Genomic DNA, 25,461 nt, shown 5'->3' with positions numbered 1-25,461 from the left:
GCATTTTAGCCTCATGCAATCGTTTGCAGAAAATTAAGGTAAGCATATTGTGTCTCGTATCTCGTGTCTTGAATTCCATTTGATTGAACTATAGTGTGAGCAGAAGTGGTCCATACTGCCGGCAGTAGGCCTTCATCACAGGAGCTCATTAAGTCAATGAAGGGTCTGTATGCCAGTGGCCATGATTAACATCAAGAGACACACCTGTGTTCATCCTTACACTCCCACTTCTGATGGAAGGCATGTTCCTGCATTTACCGCTAGGTGACAGAAGTGGCCCATCATCAATTTGTGTTGATGTAAAGCAACCATACAAAAAAGTGTGCAAATGGCATGGAAACCGCTGTTAAGTTGCCCATTGAAAAAACATTACTTTATATATCTTTTAAATTATTTGATCACATAAAAAAGCATAATTGAATGATGTTATCACTTGAATGTGTTTACTTCACCAGACTATTTTTGTTTATAGAAACTCCTTTATTCAAAAGCCTTGGTGCTAGCTAAAGCGTTTGGGTACAATTATAGCTATTGGTCTTATAACCCTGATATACAACATCCTAGACAATATTTCCATGCTTTTCCATATTGAAACATATAGTCCAGACCACTTTGTCCTCGAAATAATCTGCTTTGCATCAAAGCCTGTCTATTGATAATAGCAGATGCTCTGTATTCTTTCTCTCTGCGCTGTCATTATTTATTAGTAACAGTTTAATAGTAGGCCTAAATCAGAATCATAAATTCACCCGGAGGCAATAGTCACTCTGATCGATTAGGGTTAGCTTCGCAGATATGAATACAAAAACATATAATTCCTTAACAATCCTTACAAATGAATAGTTCCCATTCTGAAAAAAAGATATTGCATCTTCTGTCAGAAGATCTTTGTTGGTCTTGGTGGCACAGTGCCAGCACTGCCATTTCCCACCTGACCATGCTTTATGTCATTGAGTGTAAGGCAATGCAGTAAGAACACAGATTCACTGAGACCACATCTCAACTGAAAGCCTAACTTCTAATGTGTGTATATTTCGTAAGGCTTGTGGTTTATATATATATACAGTATATATATATGTAGCCGAGCTAGCAATGTGCTGAAACACCTGCTACGCCAATTCAAGCAAAATCCCAGCTATTGGCGCGTGATGAGTAAAGCTGACTCCACTGGTGAACCAGGCATCGAACAGTTCTTGAGCATGCTCTCGGGCATAACAAGATGGAAAGGTGACACTATCCCAGACGTCATTGGGACTGTAAAACTTACCAATGCTGTGACGCTGATGCCCAAACAGGAGCACATAGGGTGGGGAAAGCTTCATGGAAAGGCTCCTATCTCAGAGGGAATTACCATACTGGTGGAACTTTCAAAGTCCCACTCAAACCGGAAAAGCATCATGGTAGGGAGAACTGTGTCATCAATGAGTGGAGACAGGTGGGTTCCTGTGAAGGTCGTGAACCCAAGTGACAAGCCTGTAACACTGAGGAGGAACATGAAGTTAGCTGATGTTTCACCATGTGTGGCACTTGAAGACTTCGAGCTCGGAGTGGACCATGTCACCGACACAGAGCTAAAAGCACAAGGCCAAAGCGTAAGAGTAAGCACTGACCATGTCCCTGATACCTCTGTAACTACCACCCTTCAGGACAAGCTTGCTGGTCTTGGATTGAACGATATAGACATCAACTCTTGTGAAGTGTCCCTGTATTGGAAGTACTGGACTGTGGCCTGGCCAAAGACTTTGTCCACCGGATCCATCTGACTGATGAGCGCCCCTTCCGTCTAGCATACCGCCGTGTCCCACCAAGCCAATACCAGAAACTAAGAGAAGTCCTCTCTGAGATGGAAGAGAAGAACATCATACGCAAGTCATCAAGTGAGTGGGCTTCGCCATTAGTACTGGTTTGGAAAAAAAATGGAGAGCTACGCATCTGTGTGGACTACCGGTGGCTTAATGCACGCACAGTGAAGGATGCCCACCCAGTACCCCACCAAGCTGACTGTTTGGCTGCGTTAGGGGTAAATACCATATTCAGCGCCATGGACTTGACATCGGGGTTCTACAATGTCCCCATGCATGAACAGGACAAGAAGTTTCACTACACCAGTAGGCCTCCATGAGTTCAACCGACTACCCCAAGGCCTGTGCAACAGCCCGGCGAGTTTCATGCGCCTCATGATGAGTGTCTTTGGAGACCAAAACTTCTTGACCCTGCTGTGCTACCTTGACGATGTTTTGGTCTTTGCCCCAAATGAAGAGGAAGCCCTGAACAGACTCGAAATGGTCTTTAAGCGGTTGAGAGGACATGGGCTTAAGTTGGCACCGAAGAAATGCCATTTCTTTAGGCGAAGCGTCAGGTTCTTGGGCCACATCATTAACGAGAACGGAGTTGCCACTGATTCTGAAAAGATACAAGTCATCACAGACATGAGTGAAGCGGATTTGATGATGGAGGATGGAGTCACACCTTCAGCAAAAAGGATCAAGTCTTTCCTCGGTATGATAATGTATTACCAGAGATTCATACAAAACTGTTCCAGCATGGCAAAGCCCCTGTTCTCCCTGACCGCCGCTGCCACTGGAAAGGCCAACGCAAAACGGGCTTCTCACTTCAAAAGGCTCAGCCCAGGTGATTGGACTCAAGAACAGAGCAACTCATTCATCCAGACTTTGGTCGCCCTTTCATTCTCTCAACCGACGCTTCATTGGATGGATTGGGCGCTGTACTCTCTCAAGTCCCCGAAGGAGGGAGCAAGGCACGTCCCATAGCCTTCGCAAGCAAGGCTCTGACTCGCCCTCAAATGAAGTATCCAGCTCATCGGTTGGAGTTCCTCGCTCTCAAATGGTCTGTGTGTGATAAATTCAGCCATTGGTTAAAGGGACATTCCTTCACCGTCTGGACCGACAATAACCCGTTAACCTACATCCTCACAAAGCCAAAGTTGGATGCTTGTGAACAGCGGTGGGTGTCGAAGCTGGCTCCATACGACTTCAGTATTCAATATATCCCAGGCAGCAAGAACATCGTCGCGGATGCCTTGAGTAGACAACCCTTTGTCAAGCCACGGGTCAGCGAGAGACTTATAGCAGAGCCGTATGGAGCTCTGCTGGAAGAAGCGCAGCAGATCCGAGATGACAGGATACAGGATGTGTTTCGGCTGAGCACCAACTGCCAAGAGGTCAAAATGGGTGGATCTGAAATGGCATGCAGTTCAATGAGCAGTGAAGAAGTGACAGCCGTCCTGGATGGTCAAGTTGAGTGGGTTGAGGGACCCAAAGGACGAGTGATCTCCTGGCTGGCAAACAATGTGCATAAGCTCGTTCCACCAGGTGAAAGTGCCTTACCTGTCTTCTCCCTTAAAGAGCTCCAAGACAAGCAACAGGAAGACACTATACTGGCAAGAGTCATACACTACGTGTCACGTGGTAGTAGACCATCGAGGAGAGAAAGAGTCAAAGAGCCTCTCAAAGTCCAGAAAACTCTAAAGCAGTGGGAAAAGCTCAAGATGTTGGATGGTATCCTGTATAGAGTGATCAAAGACTCACTAACTGGGAGAAGGCGTTACCAGTATGTCGTGGCTGCATGACTGACCAAGCAGGCTCTGCAGGGTGTCCATGATGAGGCTGGGCACCAGGGACAGCACTGGACTCTATATCTTGCGAGGCAGAGGTTCTACTGGATTGACATGGAACGAGATGTCCGTGAATATGTCAAGTCATGCAAGCGCTGTGTGGTAAGCAAGACACCCGAACCTGAAGGGAGAGCGCCTCTCGAGAGCATCAAAACAACAAGCCCTCTCGAGATGGTCTGCATTGACTTTTGGTCAGCCGAAATCCCAAATGGAAAAACTGTCGATGTCCTGGTCATCACTGACCATTTCACAAAAATGGCTCACGCTTTTCCATGTCACGATCAGTCAGCAAAGCAGGTTGCCCGTCAGCTCTGGGATCGATACTTCTGTGTCTACGGCTTCCCAGAGAGAATTCACTCCGACCAAGGAGCCAACTTCGAGAGCCAGTTGATCTGAGAGTTGCTGCTGATTTCTGGTGTAAAGAAGTCGAGGACAACGGCTTATCATCCCATGGGAAACGGTGTGGTTGAACGCTTCAACCGGACATTGGGAAGCATGATCAGAGCTCTCCCTCCAAGAGCCAAGCAAAAATGGCCCCAGATGTTGCAGACGTTGACTTTCGCCTACAACTGCACTGCCCACGAGTCAACAGGCTACGCCCCGTTCTATCTAATGTATGGGAGGATCCCCAGACTCCCAGTTGACGTGATGTTCCACAATGTGGAGAGGGACTGTGACATCGCTGACTATGATAAATATGTCCTTAAACTGAGGGAGGAGTTAAAAGAGGCATTATCATCTGCTCAGGCCAATGCTGTCACCAGTCAGCAGCACCAAACTGAACTGTACAACAAGAGGACCAAAGGTCATGACATCGCTGAGGGAGACCAAGTGCTCTTGTCAAACAAATGTGAAAGGGGACGCAAGAAATTGTCTGACAAATGGGAGTCTATCCCGTACATGGTGGTCTCAAGAGATCCTAGGTGTCATACCTATCGGATAAGGAATACAAGCAGTGGCCGTGAAAAGGTTGTGCATCGCAATCGCCTCCTGTGCGCAAACTTTCTTCCACTTGAGGTGGAAGATGAAGAGGATGTTGACGCATCGTTCACTGAGTCATCTGAGTCGAGCCATGACGAGACACAAAGCCGCGTGTCAGATGTGGCAACAGGTGATGTCACAGAAGACAGGACATCCAGTTGGGTTCTGGATAGTGCTCCTGTTGTCCAAACATGTCTTGACGATGATGAAGAGCTTGGAGACATTGACCTGCGGGAAAGTGTTAGCCGGAGGTCAATGAGTGTGTCAAGTGTGGTCGATGAAACAGGCTGTAGCAACGACCCCCCAAGCACTGTGATCAGTGTTGTCTCCCGTATTAGAACAAGGGTGGGTAGGCTGGTGAAACCTGTAGATAGACTCATTCAGAACACTCAGGAAAATACTAGCTTGAGTGATGAACCTCTGTAAGCCATCAAGTACCTTAAGACAATTCTTTAATCCAGTGTTTGGGTTGAACATGTGTTAGAGTAGGAGTGATAAATATTAGGTACTCCTTGTCTTTTTAAAGGTATATTTAAGTATTACCTTTATGAAGTAACGTGTATGGTGGTGTAAAGGGCACCCTTTTTTGAAAGTGTACCCTGGAGGGTTGCGCAGCCCTCCTCGGCCATTTTCTCAGTAATATGAGTAACTAATGAGTTGCATAACGTGAATGTATTGGAGTGTTCTGCTAAAGTCTTGAGGTATTTTGGTGAAGTTCAGAGGGGAGTATGTAGCCGAGCTAAATTTAATTTGATTTTGTTTTATTTTTTTATCATTGTTCATACCTTTTTTTATTGTGAACTCCACCAAATATTGGTTCCTAAGTAAGTTGGTTTCGTTGTTCCCTATGGCATGCCTTTTGTTTCCCTGGGGAGTGGTTTGGCGTTGCACCTGTGTGTCTAGCGTCAGTGAGCGCTGATGCACGGAGCTGGTGAGTTGCGTTTGTGTCTCTCTCCGTTAGAGTTTTAGGTTAACCCCTTGTTTGTTGCCCTTGAACGGTTGTGGTGGTTCACACTGCTTTGCGACGTGCTTTTAGGCACGCGGGAGAAACTCTCTGGTGCGTAGACAATTTCATTGAACTGTTGGAAGGGTGGACTTTTTAACTCGTAAACTAGCTTGAGCCGGTGGTAGCTTAGTTTTTTCCCGCCTTGATATTTCAAATGCAGTTGTGTGATCCGGTATGTGTGGTCAATTGTTTGCTTCCTTTGTTTTGTAGAGTGGAGAGTGATATCCCGGATTGTGTGTGACGCCCGTGTTGTTTTGTCTCCTTTTGAAAGGTATGCCTGTTATGTGTCTTTGTTTATGGTATAATATGTAAAATGAGTGTGAGAGGAAAATGACAATTCTCTATTATATTTTATTTCCTTTATTAGTGTATATATTTAATATACTGTCTTTTTATTTAATTAATTTATTTGAGATCATTTTATGCTTTGTTTAAATTTTTATAATTTATTCCCTACATGTATTCTTTGAAAGTCACAGGCTATATTAAGCTAGCGTGAGTGAGCGCTGATGCACGGAGCTGAGTGGAGAGTGATATCCCAGATTGTGTGCGACGCCCGTGTTGTTTTGTCTCCTTTTGAAAGAATAAACCTCCAGTACTCGACTCCTGTGTGTGCCTCACTCAAAGATAAAAGACACAACGCAGAAAGACATCGGTTACATATATATATATATATTAGAGCTGTCAAGCGATTAAAATATTTAATCGTGATTAATCGCATTAATGTCATAGTTAACTCACGATTAATCGCAAATTCTTTTTCTATGCTAAATATCCCTTGATTTTTTTTGTCCCATAATTCTTCTCATTTTAATTCTCTTATCAACATGGTGAAGTGCATCGGCTTGCCTTGTGCAAATGATTTTTTATTGATAACAACATTGGCATATACTGATCAAAACAGGACGATACAAAAAAAAGAGCCTATAGTGCAATTAAACGACTGCTTTGAACAAATGTCATTTGAACATAGCAGTCAGGCTACTGCTTCTTTGTTTTGAGCCAAAATAAATAAATAATATTTTTAATAAAACAAATGCGTTAATCGCGCGATAATTTTTTTAACGCCGTTAAAATTGGTTTGCGTTAACGCCGTTAATAACGCGTTTAACTGACAGCTCTAATATATATATATATTATATATATATATATATATATATATATATATATATATATATATAAATCAATATCTTTAACTAACACCAGTGCTGTGTAAAGAGTATAGATAACTTTACAAAATAAATGCTGCATCTCATTATTAATGTGTGTAGCACGTAACATACCATCCATGGGTTGAACCAGTGTGTGTCACTGGCTCTCACATGAGGTTAGGGAAATTGTTTGAGCAGTGAAAGTTTTCCATGACGACCCTCCTGTCCAAAGCCCTGTCAACAGCAGACCAGTTCTAGCAGGGACCAGTACACCATAGAGCCATTTAATGGCACAGCCTTAATGTCACTCTGCTCTGACTGCTGGCCTGGAGATGGATGCACTCTGCCAATGCATTGGACCAACAGTTATCTGTCCATTACTATCAGGTTTAAGACTGTTCTTATGGTGTTCAAAGCCATCAATGGTCAGGCCCCATCTTATATATCAGACCTTTTACACCCCCACTCAGCCACTAGGTCCCTAAGATCCTCTAATAAGGGACTTCTACACATCCCCCGCTCCAGACTGAAACAAAAAGGCTGCCACCCGACATACGTGATGCCCCCTCCATTTATGCTTTTTAAATCAAGGCTCAAAACCAATCTGTATAACCTTGCCTTCCCTCCCCATTAACTATCTGACCTCTACACAACTGCCTTTGTTGTGTGTGGATGTCCGGTTTCATGTCTTTTATTTTTATTGTATTCTAATGTTGTTATTTTGCCTTCTGAATGCACTATGTACAGCACTTTGGTCAGTGCAGACTGTTATAAATGTGCTTTTATAAATACATTTTACTTACTTTTACTTACTAGGTGTTTCATGTTCGGATACCTTGTAAGTCAGTGATCAAACTCTTTGAATACAGAGTGGGTTTAGCTACTAGATTCAGACAAAGGTTTTTGTCATTTGAGCCCATTGGGATGTCCTAAGATTTCACTTCTAGTTTCTTGAGATTTCTGCATGTTGGTCATTGTTCTCCAGGGTATCTTGGCGACCCAGCGGTCAATCAATCACTGTCTGAAGGGAAGTGCACGGCCCAAATTCAAGAGACACTCGTTGTTTTGTGATTAGCTAAATGAGCTAAAGCATAAGAGGTGATTGCTCACAAAGGACACACAAAACAATGATTAAGGAATTGGTATAGCAGAAAGTTCCCATCTCATCAAGGAAGCTCTCGTCATATGAGCTCGTTGTGGTGAAGAGCGTTGAGGTCTGTGTTATTCTGTACTAATAAATCCTGACATGGTGTCCCAGGGTCATCCTACCATCGTGCCGACTGCAGGGCTCCCAGCATCATTAGACATCAGTACCAGGGGGCCACAGGGGCCCGCTCTGTAGCTCTCTGCCTCCACTGCTTTCTATTGGCTGGCTAGGCAGCAGAGATCCCATTGGACTGTCAGAGTGACTGACTTTGACGTACACCTGTCTGTCCTCCGGTTGCGTCAGCGTGGCTCTGCCCTCCTCCATTGGGCCAGCTGTGGTGGACGCCAGCCCGTTGTCCGGGGGGCCCCTGCTCCCTCTGCTAGGTTCCTGCTTGTTGCTATGGTGAAATTCACTGTTGCAGGAAGGGGTTTGGATGGGTGCTGGGAGGTGGCGTGGTGGACTTCCTGCCAGCGGGACAGTAGAGCTGTGGGGAGGTCGGGCTCCTTTGAGCGGCACAAGCCGGCTGGCCTTGTGCCGGTTGCAGACGGGCAGCAGGTCGGGCTGCAGGGAGTGCGTGTAGCGGGAGGACCAGTCCCTCTCGAAGGCATCTCTTAGCTGCTCCACCACCGTGGAGTTCCTCTGGTCCACCCCCTCCTGCTGGCTGATCACCAGGCCGGCGCCTGCGTTGAAGGTGAACTCGTTCCCCACCCAGTCCAGGTTACCTGGAGTCATGGAATAGAACCAGGGGAGAGACTCTTTTCACATCGTAGGACAACCAGAAGTTGGCTTACACTAATTATGGGTCTGCTCTTTTAATGTACCAGGGTGTAACGCCAGCCCTAACGTCAACGCTAGAATCACAGCTAGCGTCAACGCTAACGTCACAGCTAACATCACTGCTAACATCAGGGCTAACGTCAGCGCTAACATCAACGCTAGGGTCACCGCTGCCAGAACGTTGTAAAAGGTAGTCCAATTCGGCGGGAAAAACCAGCCTATCTGGCAACACTGCCTTCACGTCCTCAGCGCGCTTACCTAAGCATTAATCAATGAGACCATGACTGATAAAAGCATAAAGGTAATCGAAATATGGCTCTAAAATAAAAGTTGAAAAGTACTCCTCATTTTCAAACCCGCCTAGGGGGTGGGACCCACTGACGCTACAGACCAATTACAGATCAATGCCAGAGGGTGGGACTTACACCGGGATTCCACCGGACGCGTACGCGCCGCGGAACGGCTGCGTCCTCTGCCCTGCGTCCATTCCTACCGGGCGCGTAACGGCAGCATAGCGCTGCCTTGCGAGCCAGCCGTATTCACACGAGATCACGCGATAATCCTAAACCTAATGTACTCACCTTCCACTCCCAAAACTATTGCAATTAAATGCCACGCTTTGTCCTTTCTGACATTTTCCTTATAAAAAGGATGATTTGGTACATAAATGACTTCATGTTGCTGAACTTCGACTGAGTCTCTCGTCGTCCATGTTGCCGACCCTCTGAGACCCTTTGATTGATTGACTGCTGACCTGGTGCCACCGGTCATGATGTAATAATGTTGATGTGAAGTTACATGAGCTGAGTATTGTGTTTTATTTTGAAAATTGACCGGATGCTCTATGGCTTTTACTTTTTCACTTCCTGCCCTGCTCGATCTGCTCTGTTGAAATTGACGCGGTTTAGCAGCGGCTCGCGGCAAAAATAGAAGTGCGACGGAAAGATAGCGCCCGGTGGAAATGGTCTCATTGATTAGATTGGAAGCGATCAGCAGCGGTGACCGCGGCGCGTACGCCTCCGGTGGAATCGAGCCTTTAGGGGTGTATGGTATAAACGGTATAGAGTACACCGGTGTGAATTTGCGCTAAGGTACGGATTTTTTACTTTCCGGGTGACCGGTGTGACCGGTAGATCACACGACCGCTAAAGAAGCAATGATGTAGTACCATAGACACAGTTGTTTATTCATAATATCATCCGGCGCACACAGCTTTTGGCCGTGTTCTATAAGATATTCGAGAATACTCTAGGAGCTCCGGCAGAAGACTTGGAGCTCTATATCTAAATGATATAATAGAATATATAGACATCTATAATAATATTAGATATAATATCACGGCCAAAAGCTGTGTGTGCCTCCAGACGATATTATGAATCTCAAACGACTGCGTCAGGTTCTCCGACGGCTCTGGTTCTTCCACTTCCACATCAATCTGAAGTAGACAGATTGACGTGGAAGTGGAAGAACTAGAGTCGTTGGAGAAGCCGACGCAGTCGTTTGAGATGATATTATGAATAAACGACCGTTCTCCGACATCTCAGGTCCTTCCGCATCAATCTGAAGTTGCAGTTCAATTTGGACTTCAGAGAGTCAAAGAAGAAATGGGTCGTCACACATGTATATGTGTGTGCATCTTTTTTAGGTACTGGTCGACGGTCTGATCCGCGACGCCCTGACCTATTTCTTCCACGAATTCAATCTCCACCATGGCCGAGAATCAATACACAGATCTTATTTTGCAAACCCGCATCTGAGAATTACATTCCGCACCCGACCAGACACGCTATACATTGAGACCGATGCCTGACCCGCACCCGTAGGAAAATTAGACACATTACATGGAACGCCAGGGAATTATTAGATCTGGGGCACAAAGGATCTTAGGGCTAAAAGTAGGTCCTAACTGGCGAATTTAGGAGTAACTCCTAAAAATAATGGGCGTGTCACTCTTAAATTTAGGACTCCTAACTTTTTTCACTAAGAGCAATTCACAAAGTATTTTAGGCCTAAAAGTAGCACCTAAGTCTAGGAGAGCTTAAAAGTCCTCAAGAGGACTCCTAACTCGATTCAAAAAGAATCGTAAAATGCCTGCGAGACGAAATGTTAGGGTATTAAACTTGTTGTGGAGTTAGTGCGCGATGCAATAACATCCCCGACTAACTAAAATGTTTGGCCACACTACGTTATTTAGCAACAGGGGAAATGCAACTTTGCAATGCCGACGATTTAAAAATATCGCAACCATCAGTCAGCCGTGCCATAAACTTTCCTTTGGACATTCAACAATTACACAGGATCAAAGCCAACTTCATGGCAATTGCAGGTATGCCCGGTGTGGTCGGTGCTATTGACGGGACGCACATAAAAAGAATTGCGCCATCAAAAGACGAGGACGTGTTCGTCAATAGGAAGGAAGTGCATTCCATCAACACGCAGGTTGTTTTTGATGCAAATTTTAACATAGCCTGCTGGATGTTTTTGCAAAGTGGCCTGGAGCTTCAGCTACCCATGATTCGCGCTCGGTCTGAGGCAGCTTTTTGAGATGTACCAGTTGGGTGTCACTTGCTAGGTGACAGTGACTATCCATGCAAGACGTGGCACAGTTAAAGTATAACATGTAAGTGATTACGCAGATTACGCTTAGTCCTATGCGTAAAACACATCGTATTGGCTCTTTGACGCCTTTCATTTTTTTTGAATCCATCTTTATTATTGTTTACTGATTTCCTCCATATATGCTAGCTAGAGCACACAAACATACACGAAATGTTGTGGAGAGAGGAATTGGGCAGATGAAACGTCGGTTTCATGTCCTCCACGGCGAAATACGCCTCACCCCAGAGAGGGCAAGGCGACTCCGCTGCTCCTGAATAACATCTCCAGCACCGGAGAAGCCTCGCTCGCGATCGACCCTCGCTATTCAGGGGTCCGACCCAACCAGCACCCGTGTCTGACACAGTTCATTATTTTTCCCCTGTTTCATCCAAATTGTGCGGTTCACCCGTCGGGTACCCGAACCCCTGCAGGACTCTGGCTGAGACAACCCCCACTACGAGTCTTTACTTGTTGTGGAAGTACCAGAGACATAGGCGTCAATTCCGCTGGGGACGCGTCCCCACCAGTTATCATCAAGATTAATTTTGTACCCACCACTTGTAAAATAATTAAATGCTCTCCTCAATGCCGTGGAATGCTCACGTATAGCATATTTGACCGCTATCAAGAAAGTGGATTTTTTGCCTGATTCACGTCATCTGTATCGCTCAGCAGTCCAGTAACTTATCAACCCCAGCGTATTCGGTTGCTAAGCGATGTCAACGACGTTGGCAAACAATTTCTCTGCTGATCAAAGCTACGAATGATAACAAATATATTGTAAATAAAGCCACACTGTGTGAAGTTATTTTTTCGTTTTGTCAAGTAGCCAATACTAATAATACCAATACTTTTTGGCTGGGATGCAATGATGAGGCATCAGACAATCAAGTCATTTTAGCCTGAATACATAAAGTAGTGGTGCAAAGGTTCACGGGTTACCCGTGATCCGTACGGATCAACCCTCAAAAAAAGTTGTACGTTCACGTGATCAGCGCATGTTTAAAGGACAATTCCGGTATTAACAACATCATCAAGTATCGTAGCGAAATACAGTTTCTGTTGTGTTTTATTTGGCGTTCCGTAAATCCAATTGAAACGGAAACCGGAATCGGAACCGGACATGTTTCTGTTTGGTTGTAGTCTTTTCGCTCGGTTCTCCGTATCAACAGTAGGGCTAGAACCGAGCGAAAAGACGACAACCAACCCCCTGTGCAATGAGCACTGAGTCTTCCAACCGAAATCAATGGATTTATAAAATGCCAAATGAATGACGACAGAAACTGTATTTCGCTACCATACTTAATGAAAAAAAAGAAGATGAAGATGTCTGCATTGCCTTGGGAGAGTGTAGACTCTAAACTCTCCCCAGGCAATGCAGACATCCTTGAATTGTAAATCCAGGGTTAGGGATTATTTACTATCCATGTTAAAAAGAAGTAATAATGCCTCAGATTGCAATTTTTATATATATTGACTATGCTTAAAGGAAGCAGGATTATTACCAAATTTTTCACTTTATTTAGTTTTTACACTTTTTTTCTTTTTAACATTTTTTATTGCTGAGAAGCATGAATAAACAAACACAGGGTTCAATATACAGAGCCCTGTTTCAGGTAGCTGGTTTTGAGGCAACCCCGAGTTTGTTCGCTCTGAGTTAGTGGAAACTCTGGGTTTTCCGTTTCAGGTAGCAAGTTCAGCGCAACCGAGAGTTAGTTGCTGCGGCAACATACGCCGTGGGTCTAACCTGCTCGGGAGGTGGTTAGACCTACTCTGAGTTTGTTGTCTATAAGGCTGAAGGCAGCTCTCCGACAGAAGGAAGTGTTAGAAATGGCATGTCCTTTTCTACGAGAGCCTGTGGACGTAGAGCAGGGGCGCAGATGGGATTTTTGAACTGGGGGGGACCAAGCTGTCAGCAAATTATTTCAACTCAATAAGTTATTTTTGTGTAATTTGGGCTTTAACTAGCGCTCAAGTAGTTACTTTCGTAATAGCCTATGGGCCAATGGTTTGCACTAAAAAGCCAATGGAGAATTCTAAATTGAAATCATGGATAAACAACAGTGAACATTGTTAAACAAAGGCCTACTTGACCTTATGCAAAATATTTATTTAAACATTTGTGTATATAACACTCAGAAGTGTAAACAACAACATATTTACATAAATGAAAAAAATGACCAAAAAATTACTCTCTAAGCAGACTCACTGAAGGACCCAAAAACATCTCTCCTCCTTTGATTACCCTGAACATACTGCTGGGCAATGTCTTGTCTGTCCAGTCTGTCAAGCCTCTCTTGATGAATATGGCACACAGCAATGCCATTTAGTCTTTTTTGCGTCATGGTTGATCGCAACCATGTCTTTAATCTGCGTAACGCACTGAAACTGCGCTCTGCCTCAGCAGATGATATGGGCACCACCATCAACAATCTCACTAGTGTCTCTACCTGATCAAACAGGCCACGGACTTCAGGGGGCATTTCTTGCAAAGCATGCACAGCATCTGCAGTTGTGTTGACCGTGTACTTGTTTTTAAACATTGCCAGTTGGACTCTCAAGTCTTCCTCTTTCAGTTCAGGATATTTGCGAACTGCTGCATCATTTAGAATGGGAGTAAGGAGTGAGTTTTCCAGTTCTTTTAATGTTTGAATGCCTGGTTGCATAAACCTCTCAGTAATTTGTGTATCTACTGTGTCTAGGACACGGTAGAACTCTGCTCTGTAAAAATCCACAGCTGATCCAGGTGTGTATGCAGGAGCCTGCCCAGAATATCTTTTAGGGGGCCTATGTGTGCGTGGTAGAACAATGGGATCTAGAGACAGATTCCCACACCTGTCGTCTGCCTCCTTAAAGACTGCCTCAAAGTGTTCTGTGTTTCTTTTGGATTTTAAGCTGTCTTGGACCAAGGAGACTGCAGAGAGCATGCCCTCCATTGTCTGAGTCTTTTTCTGGAGAGATTTGTTTAGAACCTCTAGTTCACTGATCACATCTAAAGCAAGCAGAAGTCCCAGTACAACATTACCCTGTTGCAGTCGAACATGTAAGCCCTCTGCCCTGCTTGCAGACTCAGAATGACTTGCAGCCATCTCCTCTAGTGCACTTAGTACCATCCCATATTGGCTGAGAACAGCACGGATAGCAGGTGAGCGTACAGTCCACCTTGTGGGACATAAAGGCCTGATGGACAGGGCTGGCCCTTCCCCTTCAGCTGCAACAATGGCTTTAAATTTGTCTTTCAACTTACCAGACCGCCCAAAAAATGTGCCAAGGTCATGTATCCAGTCAAGTGCATTTCGCACAACACACGAGGCTGAGCAAGCTTGTTGTGTAACTAAATTGACACAGTGTGCTCCACAGTGTATATATGGTGCTAGTGGCTGTACTCGCTGAATAACTGTGTGTGCACCTGTGCACCTGAGTACTTTCCAGCCATATTCGCAGCTCCATCATATGCCTGACCTCTGAGGCCTGATATTGGCAAATTCAGCCTCAACAGAACGTCCGAAATTATCCTGGCAAGGTTTTCACCTGTTGTAGAAGTTGCTTCATACAACCCTATGAAGTCTTCGTGCACCAGCAAATCAGTGTCAACATACCGTAGGCACAGCGCCTCCTGCTCAACACCAGAGACATCCCTTGTCCCATCCATAATAATGGAATACTGCAACACTGGTAAGGACCGGATCTCATCTGCAATTCTCCTGATAATTGATGAACTCATCAAATTTAGCCGCTCATTTTGACAATCCCAAGATGTGTGCACCCCCCTCTTTGCAGATAACCAGCTACTGAATGACCATGATCATCTACAGCTTTGTATTTCAGAAGCTGGTCAAGGTTACCTTGATGATGTCCATGCCCTCTAAAGGCCAATCCCTGCCTCGCCAGAAACATCTCGGCTCCTATTATTTTTAACAGGCTAGTTCTGTTTTCTGCCTGTTGTGTACTGACTGCACTGCTCAACTGTGTAGTAACTGGCCTGTTTTCATATGCAGCAGTTGTAACAGCCAGTTTGTGACCATCTGATTTCTCATGCATGGAACATCTTTCAAGTGCCTTTTTCCAGTTTTTAAATCCAGCATTGACAAAGGCTGGGTCTATACTCTTGGCCTGTGCTGGTTTCCCTGTCTTAAAGTATTTAGAGCAGTGAAAACACAGAACACCATCAGTACCCATACTAACATGAAGCCAGGGAAACTTCTCATACCATGCTTTTTGGAATGTCAGTGTCCGGTCTTTGAGCACTTGTTTTTGAAAAACTTTAGGGTCAGGTTGATTTGGCTTTGTATATGTCATTATCATGTCAACTTCCTTTCCATCTGTGTCGCCTCCTGTCCCTCCTTGTTCTTCTTTCTCTCCTTCCTCATGCTGTCTTTTTCTACTGTGGCTGTCCCCTTCTTCTGTCTGTATTCCTTCTTTCCCTCCTTGTTCTGTCCCTGCTTCTTCTGTCTGTATTCCTTCTTTCTCTCCTTCCTCATGCTGTCTTTTTCTACTGTGGCTGTCCCCTTCTTCTGTCTGTATTCCTTCTTTCTCTCCTTCCTCATGCTGTCTTTTTCTACTGTGGCTGTCCCCTTCTTCTGTCTGTATTCCTCCTTTCCCTCCTTGTTCTGTCCCTGCTTCTTTTGTCTGTATTCCTTCTTTCCCTCCTTCCTCATGCAGTCTCTTTCTTGACTGACTAGGGCCTGCCTCACTGTCATCAGGAATTGCCTGCAGGCCAGGAGGATAATGTTAACATTTTAAATCTTATAATTTCACTTAACAGTTTCTTATTAGTGTGCCTGGAAAAGCACACTACTACTATCCACCATAGTTATTATAATATTGTATTCTTCTGTATATATACACATACACGCACACACATAGCTAGCTACAGAGGAGTATTTAATGAATTAATAAGCTACCGCTAGCAAGCTAGCTAAAGACAATGACAAGGTATTATTATGCTAGCGCTGAAAAAACATTAAAGCTATTCACCCACGGCATAAAAATACTTTTATTTTACATTTAGCCTACTTCAGGTAAGAGTAAATGCCGTTTATTAATGTCACTAGCTGCTCAACATTACAAAACGATTAGCTGCCACATCTGGGAAAGTCAACAGGCAACAGGCGTAGGATAGGATAGCCTACTTACTTTGTTTGTTTTTTGAAAAAACGCTTGTATTGTTTTTTGCTTCTTCATTTTGTTTCTTCATTGCACCCGCTCTGTCATAATGATCACCGCAACAGGTACAGGCGCGGCTGAGCTACCAGTTCCTCTTTAGGACCCTGGGGAGTGAGAGTCGTGCCTTATGGTGTGTTCAATTTACACTGAAAGTCGGAACTTGGAGCTCGGAACAACGTAACCCCTAAGTTGAGTGCTCCCAGCGCGTCCCAGCCTCACAAACGTAAAAACAAAACATGTAACTACTTTTTACGTGAGAAGCAGATAGCATGAATTCTATGTCTGGCTGGTGAGATTAATCCGACTTTCCGAGTTGGAGATCCAACTTCACGGGGGGTTCTGATTAAAATTCTGACTTGGAGCACGGAAATTCTGACATTCGTGCACAACTGGAACGCACCATTAGTCGTAGCACACAAACGCCAGGCTCTCAATGCGCGCTGCATGTAAATTAGTCGAACTAACGGAACATTAATTCTCCGTTTTACCGGTGATGTTTGTCGCCTTATGTAGGGACAGAGTGGGGGGGGGTCACTATGAATCTGAGGGGGACATGTCCCCCCCCCCATCTGCGCGCCTGAGCTGCGATCCTCAGAAGGAATCTCCGTGAGGAACGATTATTAAGACCCCGGTTGGATATAATTTATTTTCCTGATAATTTTCTTCCCGAGCGCTATCGTTTTTCAGCGCAATCTATCATTTATTTAGACCACCTTCTCAGCCCCCATGTTAACTGTCAAACGCACCGGGGGCATGCTTTAAGTTGAAGTTTTGTTTTTTTTATCGCAATTAACGCATGTACAGAATGATCCGCCCCGTGCATCCCACCCGCTCTGTACTACAGTCACTTCAACGTTGTGGCTTTCCCATGATCAGAGTAGCTGACTAACCACGGACCTATAACTGCTGCAAGTCAAGAAACTCATTTTAAGAATGCAAGGCAGAAAAGACCCTGGTACTGCTTTTAACCAGATGCTGTTCTTCTCTACATGCACATGCTCAGCATAATCGTCTGCATTGTTCACTGAAATAAAACCCTTTGAGTAAACTGTTCAACAAAATAACTTGTCCCACCACAGCCCGTGTTCTAATAAAGACAATCTACTTATTATGAGGATTCCTTTATTTCCTGAAAGCACAAAAAAAATTAAGTAATTTATATTGGGTATGTTTTTAGAGCAGGGAACAGTATCCCAGTTTGCACCTCCCCCACCTTTAACTTATGTTCCAAAATTTGGATCTCCTAAGCATCCTTTTGCATCTTTTGAATTGTTACAATTGCATGGAAGTTGGTGAGGGCATCTGGTTCAAGTAGGGCGATGACGCCATCAGATGATTAGACAGTGCAATTATTACTTGAGCCAGAATATTGCCCCATCTAATTTGCAACGCGCTGGGTTGCGTGTACATATTTAACTATTTTGAATAACCAACCTCTTATAAAGGCACTTCTATCCTGGGGGGTGGGGGGATCAGAGGAGCTCCCCCCAGTGATGCCCTCATCCACAGGACGCATACTCTGTTGGCTGAGGGCCATCTCCTCAGCCTCTGAGGGCTGCAGAGGTGGACCCCCTCCAGTCTGCCGGGCCTCTGCTTTTTTTCGATTTGCTAACATGGAAGAAAATGTTACCCTAATATTCAGTAAGCGCTATTTTGAAGAGATATATATATATATATATAATGCATTTTGCCTAGGTGTAGCCTTCTAATATATCTAAATCCTATTAAATATTGGCAGTGTTGGGGTGGCTGGGAAATGTACTGCTTACATTTACTGCTTAAATATAGGCCCATCACATGTTGAATAAAGCTGTTAAATTAGGTAGAGCAGGCAAAACAGCACAATTGATTTGATTTCAATTAAACATTAGTTTACCTGTTTAAACTATATTTTTGTACTTCATCTTCATTTGCTGCCAAGTCCTCGTGGGGCAACTCGGGGTTGCGTAAATTGACACACACACACACACACACACACACACACACACACACACACACACACACACACACACACACACACACACACACACACACACACACACACACACACACACACACACACACACACACACACACACACACACACACACACACACACACACACACACAATTTACATATTGAATACTGTTCATTAGAATTTCCAATTCCGTGGGGGAAAAGTAAGTGGATCTACGCTTTTGTTCCATGTTTGATCATGTTATCAGAGATCCATTGATGATGGCTCTTTATAGTCAACAGGCACGCCCTCAACCCAGAGTGAACATACTCAGAGTTGATTAACCCAACGCTGATCACCTGTTCTGAAACCGAAAACCCAGAGTTGCTTTTCAACCCTGAACTCTGAGTCAACCAACTCAGAGCGCAGGATTAAACTCAGAGTATGTTAAACCAGCTACCTGAAACAGGCCTCTGGTCACAGTTTTTCACATTTTTCGTAACCCCCCACCCCTAGAACTTACCCTCAGGAAAGCCGAAAACAACAACAAAAAGACAGTACATCAATAGAAAAAACAAAATATATATATATATATATATATATATAATAATAATTCTAAAATTAATTGACAAAACAAAACAAAACAAATACATGAATAAAAGAAAAAGAAAAGGGACATAAAATGCAAAAAAATAACAAATTCAGTCAGGAGGAAGAACAGTTAGGTCATTAAAATATGAGACAAATGGTTGCCATTTTTCCTTAAAACGCTCACTATATCCTCTGAGTGTAAACTTTATCTTTTCTAAATGCAAAAACGACATCATGTCTTTCAGCCAGGCTGAGAATGCAGGGGGAGTAGGCGACTTCCAAGACAGAAGTATCCTTCTTCTGGCTAAAAGCGTTGCAAAAGCAATCATGTCAACCTCATTAGAGGTACAAGGGAGGGGCTCCGCAGGTGTTCCAAAAATGGCAAGACACGGGCACGGCTTTATGCTCTGCTTTATAAGCTTTGAAAATAGATCAAAAATTAAAGACCAATATGTTGAAAGCTTTGGGCATAACCAAAATATATGTGAAAGGTCTGCCTCTTGCAGCGATCACATTGTGGATCAGAATCTGGGTAAATTTCATGAAGTTTGGATTTGCTAAGGTGGGATCTATTCAATACTTTTAACTGGATCAGACTGAGTAGAGCACACACTGTAAAAAATAAAAAGTTGAGAAAACTCAAAATTGCAAGGCAACTTACTGCAATCCATTTTTGAGTTTTGAGCCCAACAAAATGTCATTCTTCTTCTTTAGACAAACTTGAAAGTTAGAGTTATACCAACTAAGATTTTATATTTTACATAACTCAAAAAAGTAAGTCAGGGTTGTTAACTTCATATTTCAAATTAAGGTCACTTTATTAAAATTAATAATTGGAAACTTCCATTTTGCATTTCTGAATGCCAGACAGCAATAGAACAAGCAACATGTAGCTAGTTCAGCAGCAGAGAATTGCTGTCTAAATGCAGCAAACCAAAGTGCAGAACAAGTTCGACATTATGGTCAAACTTGTTCTGCACGATACGGGAGCCCAGGTTAAACGGTGACGTAACTCTCGTGCCTCATACACCGCACGATCCCGAGAGCTGCCTTTATTTAACACACACCCACATCACACAGCGCACCGCACACCCAACCAACGGACATGCAAGTCTCGGTAACGGTGGCGGCAACACTACACACAATAAACAACACACAAACAATAAAGACCCCAAACCCGTTAACCCCACCTAACCTAACAGAAACAAATTGACAAGAGGCAATAAACCCCTTTTTCCCAACCGGCATCACGAATACCCAGACTCCCCGGGGGGTAGGAGTCGCCACAATATTTACCATCTGAAAATTCCGTTAGGAAACCCCGTATTTTCCAAAGTGTCGAAATACGCATGTGCACCGTAGTTGGCCCAGCCTCAGACAGAGTCTGACTTAAACCCGTGTTTTGCTAACAAAGATACTACACTGAGCCCAACTCTTGACCCAAAACTCAACATTGTTCGTTGGACTAAATTGCATTGCACAGTTGACAAGAATACTTAATGTTTTATATTCATTTTACTCAGAAATCATAATGAGACCAACAATTTTAAGTTTTCGTTTTTACAGTGCAGGATGAGGTGGAATTCACCCTAGCCAAAGCCAATGTTCACCATCAGCTGCCAATATCATACCCAGTTCTCCTTCCCATTTGGACTTTAACTTGGGGAGTGTGTCATTGTTAAGTGACATTGTGCCTTGATAAATTACAGATTTAAGTCCCTTCCGGGTAGGAGATAGTTCAAAAAGGCTCTCCCATTGTAGTTCCTGGGGGAGCCCGGGGAAGGAATCGGATTCTGCGCGCACAAAGTTACGCACCTGAAGGTAGCAGAAAAAAATTGATTAAATTTAAGACATAAAGTGGTGAAACTAGGAAAAATACCATCATCAAAGAGGTCTTTGTAGCTATTAAGGCCTAGCCTGGCCCAAAGAGTAAAGGTTGAGTCCAAAATGAAGGGAGCAAATAGATGGTTGTTGCCAATAGGCCCGAGAAAAGAGGCTGAGGAAAACTTAAAATGTCGGCGGAATTGTATCCATATTTTTAAAGTGGACTGCACCAGAGGGAGAGAGGAGTGACATGATGGGGAAAGAGGGAGAGAGGAAAAGACCAGTGCAGATAAGGAAGACGAATGACATGACTGGGCTTCTAGGTTACACCAGTCCGCATCAGGATTCTTTAGCCAGTAAAGGCAAGGCAAGGCAACTTTATTTATATAGCACCTTTCATACACAAGGCAGACTCAAAGTGCTTCACATATAAACATTGTCACACAATAAAATAAAAGATAAGTAAAAGAAAAAAATAGAAAGTTAAAATGTCAGGGTGTGTGTGTTTCCCTGGTTTTCCCTCCTGTGTTGATTACTGTTCCCTCCCCTAATGTGTCTCAGCTGTTGCTCGTTGTGTTTGTTATTTAAGCCCTCGTCTTTCCTTTGTTCCTGGTGCTGTCATTGTGGTTTATTGTGGTTTGCTGTGGTTGTTGGTGGTGGCTAGTCCTGCGTGTTCCGTGTTCCCTGTCGTCTCCCGAGTTCCCTGTAGTCTCCCGAGTTCCGAGTTGTCTCCCGAGTTCCCTGATTCCTGTGCCTTAGCCTTTAGGCTTGAATAAAGTGCCGTTTCCTGAAATACCGTCTGCGTTTGGGTCCTACCTGCCTGCATGCACCCGCAGTTCCTTAACAGAATGACAGCACCACTATGGGACCCAGCGGACGCTCAATTTGACCGTAAGTTGGAGGATTTAGTAGCCAAAACAAGGAAGACAATGGAGCGCTGTAAGGGTTGGGGGTGCCACCCGGTTCCTCCTGGTACTCTAGCTTCCGCATTGACTCCGGTCCCCGAGCCCTGTCCGGTTCCTCACCCCACTCCTAGCCTTCCAGTGGGGGACCGGCCTCTTCGCCTGCTTGAGGTGGTCCGCCCTCCGCTCCTGCCTGAGGGGGCCCGCCCCCTGCTCCTTCCAGAGGGGGACCGGCCTCTGCTCCTGCCGGAGGGGGTCCGCCCTCCAGACCGTCCAGGGGAGGCACGCTCCCCGCTCCTGCCTGTGGGGGCCCTCCTCCACTCCTTCCCGAGGGGGGTTCCCCTTCAAGGCCTTCCACCGGAGGGGACCCGCCCTCTGCCTGGCCTTCCACCAGAGGGGACCCGCCCTCTACCCTGTCCACCGGAGGGGACCCGCCCCCTACCTGGCCTGCCACCAGAGGGGACCCGCGCTCTGCCTGGCCCTCCTCCAGAGGGGACCCGCCCTCTGCCTGGCCCTCCTCCTGAGGGGACCCGCCCTCTGCCTGGCCCGCCTCCTGAGGGGACCCGCCCTCTACCTGGCCCGCCTCCTGAGGGGACCCGCCCTCTACCTGGCCTGCCTCCTGAGGGGACCCGCCCTCTACCTGGCCTGCCTCCTGAGGGGACCCGCCCTCTACCTGGCCTGCCTCCTGAGGGGACCCGCCCTCTACCTGGCCTTCCTCTTGAGGGGACCCGCCCTCTACCTCGCCTTCGCCGGCCTCCTGAAGGGTTCCGCCTTCACCGCTGCCGGCCTTCTGAGGGGGTTCTGCGCCACTGCAGGTCTCCTGAGGGACTGAGCCCTCATCGTCCTTGCCGCCGGCCTCCGGAAGGGTTCCGCCTCCACTCTGCCTCTGCTTGCCCCCCAGGCCGTCCGCCTGAGGCTCCCTGCCATGCCCTGGGGCAGTTTTCTGGCCGCCCGCTTGACGTCCCTCGGCTCTGCCCCAGTCCATTTATTTTTTTTTGATTCCCCCCTCCTGGCGCCCCTCCACCCACCCGTTTTGGGTTTGACTTTCTTTGTTTTTTTTGCTTGTCGTGGGTCGCCTGGGAGTCGACCCTTAAGGGGGGGGTACTGTCAGGGTGTGTGTGTTTCCCTGGTTTTCCCTCCTGTGTTGATTACTGTTCCCTCCCCTAATGTGTCTCAGCTGTTGCTCGTTGTGTTTGTTATTTAAGCCCTCGTCTTTCCTTTGTTCCTGGTGCTGTCATTGTGGTTTATTGTGGTTTGCTGTGGTTGTTGGTGGTGGCTAGTCCTGCGTGTTCCGTGTTCCCTGTCGTCTCCCGAGTTCCCTGTAGTCTCCCGAGTTCCGAGTTGTCTCCCGAGTTCCCTGATTCCTGTGCCTTAGCCTTTAGGCTTGAATAAAGTGCCGTTTCCTGAAATACCGTCTGCGTTTGGGTCCTACCTGCCTGCATGCACCCGCAGTTCCTTAACATAAAAAGGCATTTTAGTATTAAAATAGAAAATAAAGGCAAAGTTAAAAAAGCTTTTTAGAAAGTGCAATGTATTTAAGATTTAGCAGAAAGCTAAAGCAAATATAAAAAGTCTTCAGTCTTGTTTTAAAGGTGCTCAGAGTTGGCGCAAGTCTTAAATCCTCAGGGAGATTATTCCAGAGATTATTTGTTGCATAGTAACTACAATCCGGCTTTCCCATGTTTCATGTTTACTCTGGGGATAATTAACAGATTGGTCTCAGAGGATCTTAGTGGTCTAGAAGGTTTATGTAGTGGAAGTTAAATATTTTGTACCATGTATGGATTTATAGGTTAGCAACATGATTTTAAAATCAATTCTCTGACCAACAGGAAGCCAATGTAACAAATTCAGAATTGGTGTAATATGTTCAAATTTTTTGGTCTTTGTTAGAACTCTAGCAGCAGTATTCTGAACAAGCTGAAGCTTCCTCAGTTTGTTTTGGGAGACCTGTAAGGAGACCATTGCCGTTAACAAGCTTACTAGTGATAAAGGCATGTACAAGTTTTTGTAAGTCTTCGGTGGACATGAGCCCTCTAAGTCTTGCTACATTTTTAAGGTGATATTATGCCGATTTTGTAACTGATTTGATGTGACTGTCGAAATGTAAATCTGAATCCATGATAACCCCTAGATTTCTGGCTTTGATTGAGGTTTTCAGGGACAGAGAGTGAAGGTGTTGGGTTACTTTAAGCCTTTCCGTTTTTAGAACCAAATGCAATTATCTCTGTTTTGTCCTCATTTAGTTGAAGGAAATTTCGGCACATCCATTCTTTCACTTGCTCAATGCACTGGCACAGCAGATCTATGGGCCGAAAGTCATTTGGTGTTAGCGATACATAGATTTGTGTGTCATCAGCATAGCAATGATGGTCAATATTGTTATTTTGCATGATTTGCCCTAGTGGGAGCATGTAGCTGTTGAATGAAGAGGGTCCTAAGATTGAACCTTGTGGGACTCCACATGTCACGTTGGTTGATTCTGATACAAAGTCGCTAATGGAAACAAAGTAGTTCCAATTTTGTAGGTAGGACCTGAACCTATTGAAGACTGTGCCTGAAATCCCCACCCAGTTTTCTAACCTGTCCAGAAGTATTGTAAGGTCTATAGCATGGTTTCTCAACGGGGGCGGTACCGCCCCCTGCGGGGCGTTCGCACAACCTAGGGGGGCGCTGGGAACGTGATTCCATTTTTTTTTCTTTATTATTATTATTTTTTTGGTGGAAAAATAGGCTACCTGAAATAAATAGCCTATTTTCATTTATTGGTTTCTAACCCCTCTACCGTCTCAGCTACTTTTTACTGTCTATGCGCAGTGGATCACTGATAATACAGCGCGGTTCGGTCCTGCACACGCCCAGACTCCCGTTACATCAGCTATCGTCATGATCTCTATAGTAACGCTGGTAAACTTAACCCAAGTTCGCGGGTTAACAGTTCAATAACCAACACAACACAATCAAACATGGCCGATAGCAAGAAAAAAATATAAAATTTTGTTTCATAGCCCGTTTTCCTCCTTCCTCTTGTTCAGTTCCAGCTGCTCTGAGCGTAGTCTCCACGAAAAGACCGTTGCATTTCAACTACAAAATATATAGGCCTAATTAGGCCTCTGCGTGCGATCTGTTTTCGTGGAGTCCGTGTTGCCCGGGCCGCGGTGCCCGTGGTTCCCGGGCCATTCATTAATTCGTTCATGGGGCATGGCTGGAGTCGCGGGAGTGGTCGCGGTGCCCAAGGTCACGGTGCCCGGGCCGCAGGGTGCCGCGGCCGGGGCATGACGGGAGACCTGGCGGCCGGGAGTCGCGGGAGTGCCCGCACCGCGGTCACGGTGAATGAATGTTCAATCCAACCATTTCTTCCTCAACTCCTCTCTCTCTCTCTCTCTCTCTCTCTCTCTCTCTCTCTCTCTCTCTCTCTCTCTCTCTCTCTCTCCCCCCCCCCCCCTGTCGCTCTGAAAGTTTAATTGCATGTCATGAATATTCATTAATATTTGTATATTTTTTGCACCTAAACCGACTCAGAGTAGCCTGGTTCTACCAGACTCTCGTACTTCACTATGTACAGAGAGTCTGGACCTAATCAATTGACAAACGTTAACTCACTTGAAGGCGGGTGTCTGTTGAAGTTTAAAATGATTGGATCTGCCCAGTGCCACTCTGGATCTGCCATAACCAATCGCTAACGTTTGGTTGTGACGTATGTCATGCGCCGGGAATCACGCGCAGGTTGTACACAAACCAAACACC

The 25,461-nt window shown here is 45.2% G+C and overlaps 2 protein-coding genes across 4 annotated transcripts in view; one reads left to right on the top strand and one right to left on the bottom strand.

Moving 5' to 3' along the window:
* Positions 1 to 1,333: 1,333 nt before the first annotated feature.
* LOC132473755 (uncharacterized) lies at positions 1,334 to 6,596 on the top strand. Of its 3 annotated transcripts, XM_060074016.1 has the most exons (3): positions 1,334 to 5,546; positions 5,832 to 5,892; positions 6,205 to 6,596. In XM_060074016.1, exon 1 carries the CDS (start codon positions 4,085 to 4,087, stop codon positions 5,039 to 5,041), a length of 957 nt encoding a protein of 318 aa, XP_059929999.1. In that variant the 5' UTR covers positions 1,334 to 4,084; the 3' UTR covers positions 5,042 to 5,546; positions 5,832 to 5,892; positions 6,205 to 6,596. The 3 variants fall into 3 exon arrangements, with proteins under 3 accessions (XP_059929999.1, XP_059929998.1, XP_059929997.1); XM_060074015.1 differs by having other exon boundaries at positions 5,832 to 6,596; XM_060074014.1 differs by having other exon boundaries at positions 1,334 to 5,892.
* A 722-nt stretch (positions 6,597 to 7,318) lies between these two features.
* pld5 (phospholipase D family, member 5) overlaps positions 7,319 to 25,461 on the bottom strand; it is a 209,951-nt gene continuing 191,808 nt past the window's right edge. Inside the window, exon 10 of the mRNA XM_060074005.1 lies at positions 7,319 to 8,641. Within this exon, the coding sequence (XP_059929988.1) occupies positions 8,073 to 8,641 (569 nt within the window). The 3' untranslated portion in view covers positions 7,319 to 8,072. The remainder of the gene's footprint in view (positions 8,642 to 25,461) is intronic.

Source organism: Gadus macrocephalus, chromosome 15 (genome assembly GCF_031168955.1).
Source record: "Gadus macrocephalus chromosome 15, ASM3116895v1".
Classification (NCBI taxonomy): domain Eukaryota; kingdom Metazoa; phylum Chordata; class Actinopteri; order Gadiformes; family Gadidae; genus Gadus; species Gadus macrocephalus.
The sequence above is the reverse complement of the archived record's forward strand: the minus strand, read 5'-3'. Positions and strand labels throughout refer to the sequence as shown.

Excerpts from the sequence above, each read along its gene's own strand:
- LOC132473755 (XM_060074016.1), top strand. The coding sequence starts at position 4,085 with ATGGGAAACGGTGTGGTTGAACGCTTCAACCGGACATTGGGAAGCATG.